This window comes from Phoenix dactylifera, chromosome 8, assembly GCF_009389715.1.
Source record: "Phoenix dactylifera cultivar Barhee BC4 chromosome 8, palm_55x_up_171113_PBpolish2nd_filt_p, whole genome shotgun sequence".
Taxonomy (NCBI): domain Eukaryota; kingdom Viridiplantae; phylum Streptophyta; class Magnoliopsida; order Arecales; family Arecaceae; genus Phoenix; species Phoenix dactylifera.
In genome coordinates, this window is record NC_052399.1 from 3,666,740 (window position 1) to 3,677,532 (window position 10,793).

At 42.2% G+C, this 10,793-nt stretch overlaps 1 protein-coding gene across 1 annotated transcript; it reads left to right on the forward strand.

The window, feature by feature from the left end:
• Positions 1-8,614: 8,614 nt before the first annotated feature.
• Positions 8,615-10,580, forward strand: LOC103717451 (gibberellin 3-beta-dioxygenase 1). The gene is made up of 2 exons (XM_008805845.4): positions 8,615-9,453; positions 9,610-10,580. The coding sequence occupies exons 1-2, from the start codon at positions 8,981-8,983 to the stop codon at positions 10,214-10,216; spliced, it is 1,080 nt and encodes a 359-aa protein (XP_008804067.2). The 5' UTR covers positions 8,615-8,980; the 3' UTR covers positions 10,217-10,580.
• The last annotated feature ends 213 nt before the right edge of the window (positions 10,581-10,793 follow it).

Genomic DNA, 10,793 nt, shown 5'->3' on the forward strand with positions numbered 1-10,793 from the left:
TTTTCAATCCTACGACATGCCTGGCCTCGACCCGATCCAAATATGTAAAAATATTTGGGCCTGCGGGCCGCAGCCCACAGAGGTGCAAACAAGTTCTGAAGCTATGGATGGGTTGACCCAATCCGAATCCGAGCTGGACCCGAATTTTTTAGGTTGGATCCGGGTTATACATGGACCCGACCTGACTCGAATGACCCATTGGGTCAAAAATTGTAGCGGTGGACTGATCCGATCTTCTATTGGGTTGAGTCTAGGTCCAAAATTAAGACCCGAACAAAAAACCGGGTTGGGTCGGGGTCACTCATGACCCAGCCCGATCCGACCCATTTGCACACCTATTCACATCTTCGGCCTTAGAGCCTCAAGCTATATGCCTCCCAATCTGCATACACTAAGGGCTCCAATCCATAAACATAATATGGTGCTCTCTAATCTCTTTCCCATCTGCACCTCGGGCACAACGCCCATGAAAAAAAATCTTTCTATCCTTCTTTAATTGGAATTCTTATAGATCCGAAACTCTTCTTAGTTAAAACTAATCCTCTATAATTAGAGAAGAAATGGATAAAAGTAGCATTGTAAATAGAAAGCATTCACTTTCTCTCTCTCTCTTGTGTAAAAAATTATATCCATCTCTATAATTAGAGAGGCAATAGATAGAGGTGCAAAGAACGTGCATGTAGGATGCATGTACAGGATTCTAGTGTTGATAACTTAAGTCCTATTGATGATAACTTATTATTGCTTTTATTTCTTCAAGTTTGATTAATATATAATGTGCTATTTGTTGTCCTTAGATTTGTAATTCATACTTGGAACTAGTTCATCTTTCTTTCTTGATTTCAATTCTTTAAATTACAGATATGATGATTTTCCATTTTTCTCTTATAAACCTTTTGACGAAATCTTATCCTAACCATATGGATTTTGTATTCTTTAACAGCTCTTGGTTGGTTATAAATTCGAGCAATCTGAACGAGCTGTTGAAAAACTTATGTTACAAGTCTCTTTTAGACGTATGATTCGAGCAGTCTGAACATTTTCTCTTGATGAGTTTAAGCCTTTCAATGATAGCCTATTGGTATGTTTGTTTGCTCTAGGAACAATATATGTGCTTTTGTCTCTTTCAGATCTGCAGTTCTTGTTCTCTCTTTTATCTTGTCTCTTTCCAGTTAGTTTTATGTTTAAGACTATTGGAATCTTCTTGCCTTCTTCTTTTGATTTTTTTATTATATTGAGTATGGTGATTTTCCCTTTCTTGTATAGGGCAGGCCTTTCTTGAAATCTTTTAATAAATATTATTTTTTTAATTTTTAGTAACTTCTGATTAGTGTCTTAAATATGTTATTGTCTTTTGACAGCATTCTATTATTCGCGTTGTGTCTCCTTTTAATAATGTATGATATCTGTCTCTTCTATATGTAGAAATTCTTATACTTTTAACGTTTTTTTAGAACTAATTAGGCTTTCATTCTTGATTAGATTTTGATTATTTCACATATGGTGATTTTCCTTTTGTCCTAGATAGGGTAGGCCTTTTAGAAAATTCTTTTTACAAATAAATATCCTGATTTTTAGTTTGGTATATTCTGGTTTCTTGGTTGCTTGGATATTTCGATGGGTTGCTACTTTTTTTCTTTTAACAATTTGTAAGGATGTTTCATTGTTCTTTTATGTTTTTTTTTCAGATCTAGATATTATTTTTTCTTGATTTTTCAGATACGGTGATTTTACTTTTTATTTAATCTAGTGCTCAGCATTGCCATGCACTTGGCTTGAGAAGAGTGGGCAATGTGAGAGGAAAATATAAAATTTGGAGGGAAGGGAGAGGGGGAATCTGAGGGCTCAGGGTTCGGAGATAAATTTGGGATTTGATACTTCAGTAGAAAAGAGAAAACTTACTTTCTACTTTCTAGGATATGAATCTAAAGAGTATTTCTGGATTTTTTGAAACATATTATTTCTCTTTTTGGTATTGGAACCCAAAGAGGGGCAATTTAGTCATAGAAAGTCCAGCTACATGGAAAGTCGGGTCCCACCTTAATTGAAAAAAAAAAAATCCTCACCTCTCTATGCTTCCACTGTATTAGTTTTTCCTCCCTTCGCACGCTTTCTTCTCCTTGCCTAGGCGGACGGGCATCAATTACTGAAAAAAAAAAGGCACATGCATTGCACATGCACAACTCTAGATATGATGCACAAACCAGAAGCATGAAATACTTGATTTGATACTATTCTTGGGGCATATTATTATGTTTGAAATAGGAAAAGTTAAATTAAATCTGCAACTAGTAAAAGGGGTAATATTACTAATCTAAAACAGGTTCCATGGCAATTACAATTGATTAGGCCTTTTGGTTTCTGGTGTAGTATGATACACTGATTAATAAAACATACTGCCTTTTGTTTTTTTCGAGTTATATTTTTTGCTTGCCTAGTCAACTGATGATCTCTCTCCCAAATTATTTATTTTTAAGTTGTTTCTCTTGGTGCTCATTTGTCTCATAATATCTCTCTTGTTTTTGAGAAACAGATTAGGCAGAGCCTATTCACTTTCATCTCATAGTGATATATGCTAAGCTCATATCTGTCACCTATGCAGACGCCAGAAGATATCAAGGTATATTCATAGCTAGTACCTGTAACTTGTGTAAATGGATTGATTTTCTATTCTTGATTTTTAATTTGTGAGACCATCTGATGGATATCAGATTAAATGGCAATAAATGGTAACTGCATTAATCTTCTACTATTCTGTGGCACAAATAATTTCCATCATGTTGTAGATTGTTATGGAGGATTTACACTTTGGGCAAGGGTGTTGTTCCAGAGAAAAATAGATGCTAGAATGGCAAGCTTCATCCTTCAGTTGTGTTTTCTGTATGGTGGTAGGGATTTTAAGCATATTGCTTGGTGATGATCAAATATGATGGTGGGTATCTTATCTTTTCACATGTAGACTAATCTTGTATATTTGTTGCTTGTGTTTTCTTTTTCCACCTTGCCTTTTGTATAAATTCTCTTTGTTTCTTCTGTTTGTGCTCCTTCATCTTGTGTGGTTATTCAGTAACATTTTTGAATGATCTTGCATAGCCTCTCTTTTTCAAACTTCTGTTCGGATTTCTCTATGATGCATGCCTATGTCTTATTGCTTGGTTATCTCTGAAACTTTAATGAGCTCTTAATTTGTCTATATGATTGCTAACTTTAGGTGTTATGGATACCCATTTCTCTTCAACTAAATTGCAAGCCTCTTCTCCCACACACCACTTGTCGCTCTTTTGTACAGTATAATTACTTCCCCAAGTATAGTGCTCTCTATTTCTTTGTCTTCTAATTTATCATTTTTTCCTTTAATTTTATTGGTATATGCCCAGATTTTATTGACTATTTGCCCTGTTATTGTGTAAATGCATGTGCTTCCAGCTCTCTCTCTTTCTCTGGGTGTTTATGTTCCTTATTTTTTCTTTACATTCATGGAGAGGCAGGGGGGCCAACAATTTTTACTAGTTTAAACTAGCTTGTTGTGAGTAATATATTTTCAAGAACAAAGCAAAGCGAATCAGACTATTAAGAGATACTCTAATTGTGTAATCTTGTTAATATATGACATATATGCTAAATCTTGTAAGGTAAATTATGTCTTCAGTAATTGTAATAACGGAATATCTTAATACACCATATTTGCTGAACGTTGTAGTCAACCACTGATAGTGTTGGATGCAAGGTCTATCGAACTAGGCCGAATCGCCCTGTTCAGGCAGTACTGAACCGACCCGGTGCGAAACCGGGTCGGTTCGTCATTCATATTCGGTTCCAGCCCCTACCAGCCGTAGCCGATATTGGACCAACCAGAATCGGCCGGTTCGGTGCCGACTCGGTGCGAACCAGGTTGGGTATGGACCACTTTTAAAGGCATCAGGTGGCGTTGGAAAGGCCCGAGAAGGCCTTCCCAATGTAATTTGAAAGCGGCTTCGTCGCTTCTCCTTCCAAAAAATCTATAGTTGTATTATCAACTAGAGGACACCTCTCAGAGTCAGAGCTTTAGCGAGAGATCCGAGAGTGCTTATAATCCGGCGTACGTTCCTTATGGGATCAACGTACAAGACTACAATACCGCTTGGTTAGATGTGTGGGCTGATGTGCCATTTGACTATGCTGATGATCCGGATATCTACGAGGCATTGCCACTCAACCCGATTTAGATATTGGTATGTATGTTGGACTTTAAATGTATATAATTGATTGTATTATTTTTTGATTTTTATGTCACTACTTGGTTTGAAAATATTTTATATTGCTTATTTTATGACTTATATCATTTTAAAGCAATACGACGTATCATTTAGGTTAAACCGGGATCAAAGAAATATCAAAAAAATCCAAAAATCAAAAAATCAAATTAGATTTAAATTCATTGAAAAAGTTCAAAAAGAATGATTACTAATTAAATTTTTTTGAAAACTAAAAAAAAAGGGCATGCTGGTTCGTGAACTGGCACGCCCTACCGGTTTGGTTCGGTACGGAACTGGTACCGAACCATACCGGGCGCCGACCAGTACAGGTTCCGGTACTAGTTCGGTGGACCTTGGTTAGATGAGTATAATAGTTATCATGAGTGGGGTTCAAGTTCTTCATTGTTTTTATGGATTGCTTGCAAGAGAAGCTTAAGACGGACACAAGTGCCGCGGTTAGCAATGCTTCTAGAATTTTTCTTCCTTATCGTAGTTGGGACACTGCATTTTTATCATAGGAATTGATGGTTTGCAGTTATCTGACTCTTTCTTTGGGGGGGCTAGTGGATTTGGCTTGAATAATTTTGAGGATTGACTGATAACAGGAAGCCGGGAAAGACTATAGGTTATGTGTAAATTAGAGTCAAGATTTTTAGTCTTGGCAGTGGAATTTATACCTATCGCTTATCAATATGAGTTGGATAGGTATGGTGCATTCCTGTACTGACATATGGTAAGCTGCTGGAGTTGGCACAGCAACTATATCATGTGGCTTGGCATGTGGATGTACTGAGACCCTATTATACCGTACTAGTTTCATATTGGGTCATTATGGTATGGTATGCACTGAACCGCTTGGTATGGGTCAGTACTACAAACTTTTGAGTAGGATAAAAATGGTTTATACTTCAACAAAGCAAGAAGAAAAATATATCAGCCAGAACAATTTACTTGGAAATTTATAACGCAATAATGTATTGATTTCTAAAGAACAAGCCTTCTGCAATGTGTCTATAGCCTATGGTATGCCATTTGACATCTAAAAAAGTTCCAAACTAGCATATACTATCACAGCACTAGCAAAAAATATCAACGTCTAGCACCCTTAACAGTAGACCAAATTCCTGAGATATTAAGAAGCTATTTAGCTTTCATGAAAGATATCAGGATGCCTGTTTCTTGTGCCCAAAGACATAACTTTCGTGCATAGAAAATAATGCAGAGTTATAGCCATTAGCGACAGACCTCTTCAACTTTCCATAAATATCTAGGTATCTACAGGATTTTGCAATACATCAGATTTGATTTTCTCTATACTGTAAACGTTTATATCTTATTAGTACGAGATACGGTAAGCATATCATGCTGGTCTTCTTAGCATATATTGTAATACTATGGTGAATTTTTGAAGGCATGCAACATTAAGTACTGTTTATCAATTTCTTACTCTTTCTAGCTGTTCTCTAATTGGTGAATGTACTTTTTACTCCCAAGATTTATCTAAAATTCAGTCAGAAAAATTAAATTATATAATATAAAATGAAACTTGAGAATGCATAAAACTTACGGACAACAGTCAATCTGGATCTTTCACACAAAGGGGCCCTGCATTATGGGTTCCTACAGAGATCATAAAGAAATCGGTAAGCGAGCAATGATCGTGGTGTTTATGAAACATTATACTAAGTTTGTCTTCGGTGGAAACAAGAGAGTAATTAGAGGCTGGATTTTTAAGCATATGATTCCCATGAAGGATATTTGAAGAACATCATGGATGCAACTGAAGGACATGGAAATGGCAGAGATATGACAAAACAGGGAAGAAATTGAGGTTGGTCTGCGTTAATGAAAGATTAAACTGGAGGGCCGTTGTAGGCCATGGTCAACTGGTAGTTTTGGGTGCTGGAAGTTTGGTGAGTGGAAGCTGCTCCTCTGTTTGCAGCTAGGCTTGCTACTTGTGTGTCTACAAATATTTAGGCCTTCCGAGAGGATGTTCGAACTATTATAGGCATGTTCTCCTAGGTAGAAAGAAGAGAGCGCATGCTAGTCAAGTGATATTTTGTACAGAATACGAGCAGTTTAAATCATTAAATGGTGGCTGGAAAGAATGAAGATTGGATATAAGCAAGTAGTTGATCGGGATTTCCTGCAAGCTGTATATCAATTACACGTGCTTAGGGTTGTAAGAGCCTTTTTGCTGGGAATAAAACAAGTCATCACGGAAGATGATGAGATCTTAGGCTCAGCTTGAAACCTAGGATGGCAATGGAAAGCTTTCCATCTCATGGTGGGACAAAGTAGTTCTCCCCTTCCCAGAGATGACAGAACATACACCACAAAGGGGATGACCGGGTCCTCCACATCAAGACAAGCGACAAAACAACCCTACTGTGATGCGTGGGTCCCGAAGCTCTGCAGAGTCCCACCTGGGCCTTATTAAAGAGATTCTAGAGAAGCTGCACCATTTCCAACGAGGCAAGAGAGAGATGGACGAAGGAAAAGGCCAGCGGCTGTTTGTCCATGTTCTCAAGGGTGGGGTAGGGGCCCTCTTTTGGAGGGCAGCGATACTGGGACAGGCGAACCAGCTGTCTAAATGCCTCATGATATGTATGTTTTTCTACTTGTGGACAGGGCCACATGACAAGCCTTTGTATCACTCTCTCCTTTGGAGATACATGGTTGAGGACAGAATTAATGGTTCTCACAATCCCTCCCCCCCCCCCTTCCCCTCTTTTTTTCTTTTTTTTTTTTTTTTTTTTATACTATTCTTTCGCCTCCCCCCTCCCTCCTTATCTCGCCAATCACTCCCATGAGGATGGGTATTCTTTCTCTTCCCTACTTTTGTTCCTTATCTCGCCAGGCACTCCCATGTTTCATTACTTTGTCTGCATCCCTCAAGGCTATCCACTGACACCCCCGCTAGAGGACACTACGGCCACTGAATACCCATCTTCACGCACTCTGGCACCATCCCAACTCATATTCTCATGCATTCTCCTCCTTAGTTGCTATACTTCCACAAATGGCTCTTTCTTTAGAAAGATAATATGCAAGAATGTTGCATATTATATATACTGTTGAACAAGACTCGCGCCAAAGCTAATCAGAAGATTAGTTTTAGCGATGCACGATGCCCACGATGACTGCTTGTGATTATGTGCCAAAAAAAGAAGAAGACTGCTTGTGATTGTCGATGGCGGTTGGCATCTGCCTAATTTTTGAGGAGTTGAACTTGGCCACTGACGAGTAATGTCCCATCTGAGGGAATTGATGTTGCCTGTCCGCCTGCGAGCCAAAGGTTGTGTGACCTTGGCTCATATTATTGGAGCGTTCGAGCTTGCGTTAGGCTCAGTCGCGTCCTTCCAGCCGGGCTATTAACTGCTTGAATTAGACTGATATCTAATCAAGTCCATTCGAGCGTAGTCTTGCTTGATAGCATGGCGACAGATGAGATGACAAAGTAGTTGTGGACTGGCAGCAATTAGGGCTCGCGTTGGATTTTATTTGATGGGAGTCAGCGTTGCTGGGCCCCGGTGACTTGATTTTACTGCGTCACAGCATCATGATTTGTGTCGGATCCGAACCAGGGCTCATCGGGAGTGCCGTCCGTGATGGGTCTTGATTCATGAAGGGGATGGGCGATTCTGGACTACAGAGGGCAAAAAAAGGCAGGAAAAAACTTGTAATCGAGCAATAGCTGTTGGCAAATCCTACTCGATGGGTCGCTCCCGGTGATGGGTTTCAATTCCTCAAGAGGTGAGCTTTGGAGACACGGTAGCAACATTATTTGGTGGGGCTTTAGCCCCCCTCCTATACTTCCGCAAAAAGGTGATCTTGGAGATATTGTATTCTGATTGGCGATTACGAAGGTTCAGAGAGGCAATGTGGAGATCATGTGTTGGCCCACGGATTAGTTTCGGCCAATGAATGTGGTTGTAATGTCTCGCTCTGCTGCCCCCGTAACAAAGAGAAACAAGAACAGACAAGCCTGCGTGATGCATGAACACATTTCCCTCGGATAACAGTATATTCCTCAAGAGGTAGAAGATAAGCACCACAAGTCACGGTTCTCTGACCTATACTTCTCATCCTTCCCTTAAACTAAATTAAGGTCTTTAACCCCCACACTCTTAAACGATGCCCAACGAGACTAACATACAAGAATGGAAGGTACCGTGAAAAGAGTACTTGAAATTTAGCGGTGTCTTTTCTTTTTGAGTCTTTTATTGTTTTTATATTTTAATGCAATTGGAATAACTCCAAACTTTCAGCTCCAATGGGCATGGCGGATGTCGCGCTCTTCATGTTACCCCAAAATTTACATCACCAAGGACTCGTTTGGTTTTTTCTTTCTTTTTTAAAATTTTAATCCAATATAAATATATTTTTTCCTTCTTTTTTATGTTTATTTTTTATCTCCCCTCTTCCTGGGAACCAAAACCAAACGAGTCATGGAGCGGTCAAGCCCGGAAGACTGCCGGGGATTACACTATTACCACCCAAAAAAATTTCCTTGCCATGCCCCGTTTGGCCTTTTAACTGACAATCTCCTCAACTAATTATCTACCCCGTTTTGTCTTATCGCATTACCATGGTTGGTTAACGCTTTAGCAATTCCTCTATAACTGCCCTACCAGTTGGAATGCGAAGCCCCCTCACAATTCGCGCTCGTACCTATAAAACCATCCTCTCTTCACTCTCCCTTCCACCACTCCTCCCTGACCAGTGACCAGTGACCACCCACCATGCCTTCGGTCTCCGACGAGTCCTTCCGTACCCTCCGCCTCCACCACCCTCGCCACTTCGAGTTCGAGTCCGTCCGTGAGGTCCCAGACTCGCACGCATGGCCTGGCCTCCATGACCACCCGTCCGTCGAGCCGTCCGGGCCCGACTCGGTGCCCGTGGTCGACCTTGCCAGCCCCGACGCCGTTCTGCTCGTGGGCCGGGCCTGCGAGGAGTGGGGCGCCTTCCAAGTCACTGGACACGGCATATCTTCGGACCTCCTAGATCGCCTCGAGTACCAAATCCGGCGACTCTTCTCCCTCCCCACCCATCAGAAGCTCAAGGCCGCTCGTTCTCCCGGTAACATCTCTGGCTACGGCCTCGCACCCATCTCTTCTTTCTTCTCCAAGTTCATGTGGTCCGAGGGCTTCACCATCACCGGCTCCCCCCTCGAGCATGCGCGCAAGCTCTGGCCCAAGGACTCCGGTGGATTCTGGTACGTGCACAACTCCCACCATGCATGCATATATTATTATTATTATTATCATTATTATTATTACTAGATATACACGTCCTGCTAGCTAGCGAGATAGCGCACCCGAAAATTAATCCAGGCTTTACTTGGCATACATGCATGTTTTCATCATGGCAGTGATGTCATGGAGGAGTACAAGGAGGTGATGAAGGAGCTGGCCGGGAGGTTGATGCACCTGATGCTTCTCTCGCTGGGCCTCACGGAGGAGGACATCAGTTGGGCCGGCCCCGTAAGGGACTCGGGAGACTTGTCCGCCGTGCTGCAGCTCAACTCCTACCCGGCCTGCCCCGAGCCAGACCGTGCAATGGGCCTCGCCGCCCACACCGACTCCAGCCTCCTCACCGTGCTGTACCAGAGCAGCACGAGCGGTCTCCAAGTCCTGCGGCCCGACCCGGCAAGGTGGGTGACGGTGCCTCCCCTTCCCGGCGCCCTCGTCGTCAACGTCGGCGACCTCTCTCACATCCTCTCCAACGGCCAATTCCGGACCGTCCTGCACCGGGCCGTCGTCAACCGGACGCGCCACCGTCTCTCGGCGGCGTATATATGCGGCCCCCCGGCCCACGTCGGAGTGTCGCCCGTTGATAAGCTCGTCGGCCCAGGCCAGGGCCCGGCCTACCGGGCCGTGACGTGGCCGGAGTACCTCAGCCTCAAGCGAAAACTCTTTAACAACGCTCTTGCGTCGATCAAGCTTTCCAAAGAGGAATGGGAGGATTGCAGCAATTAACAACTTGGCTTCGAGGGAGGATGATCATGTGCGTGCATCATAAGAGCAGGAGTGAGAGAGCACTGATGAATGTGGAAACAGGAGTCGATAGTGGAGTTTTTTCTTCTTCTTTTTTTTCCTTTTTTTTTTGGAGGAGATGATAGTGGAGTTCTTGGGGGAGTTCCGAGAGACGAGGTGGCGATCGAGCAAGGCGAATAAGGAGGACCTAGGGATCGCATCCAATCAAATGCGACGAAAGGGGTGTGGGCGCGCGTCCAAGGAGCGCATGCAAACAAAACGTCATCGTTTGTGCCTTTGTCTTGGGCTCTTTAAGAAGGGAAAATTAGAGAAGGGGAGAGATTTTTAGAGGATTTCCAATTTCAAATTATGGTGCTACCGGACAGCGGAAGCGACATGTGTGGCATGGTCCCGCCCACGCAACGCGATTCTCTTCTCGATGAAAGGAGACGAACGGTTTTTTGAAATGCAGATGTATTGTCCTTTAATTGGACGGATCCACAGGAAGGCAGCCTCCTAGCTAGATTAGTAAATTAGGAAACATTTCGTGAAGGAATGGGGATCAGAAAGCCGTTTACCC

Bases quoted from the DNA above. Each gene is read 5' to 3' on its own strand.
- LOC103717451 (XM_008805845.4), top strand. From the start codon at position 8,981: ATGCCTTCGGTCTCCGACGAGTCCTTCCGTACCCTCCGCCTCCACCAC. The intron at 9,454-9,609 runs GTACGTGCACAA...TCATCATGGCAG, and splicing joins AAGGACTCCGGTGGATTCTG to TGATGTCATGGAGGAGTACA.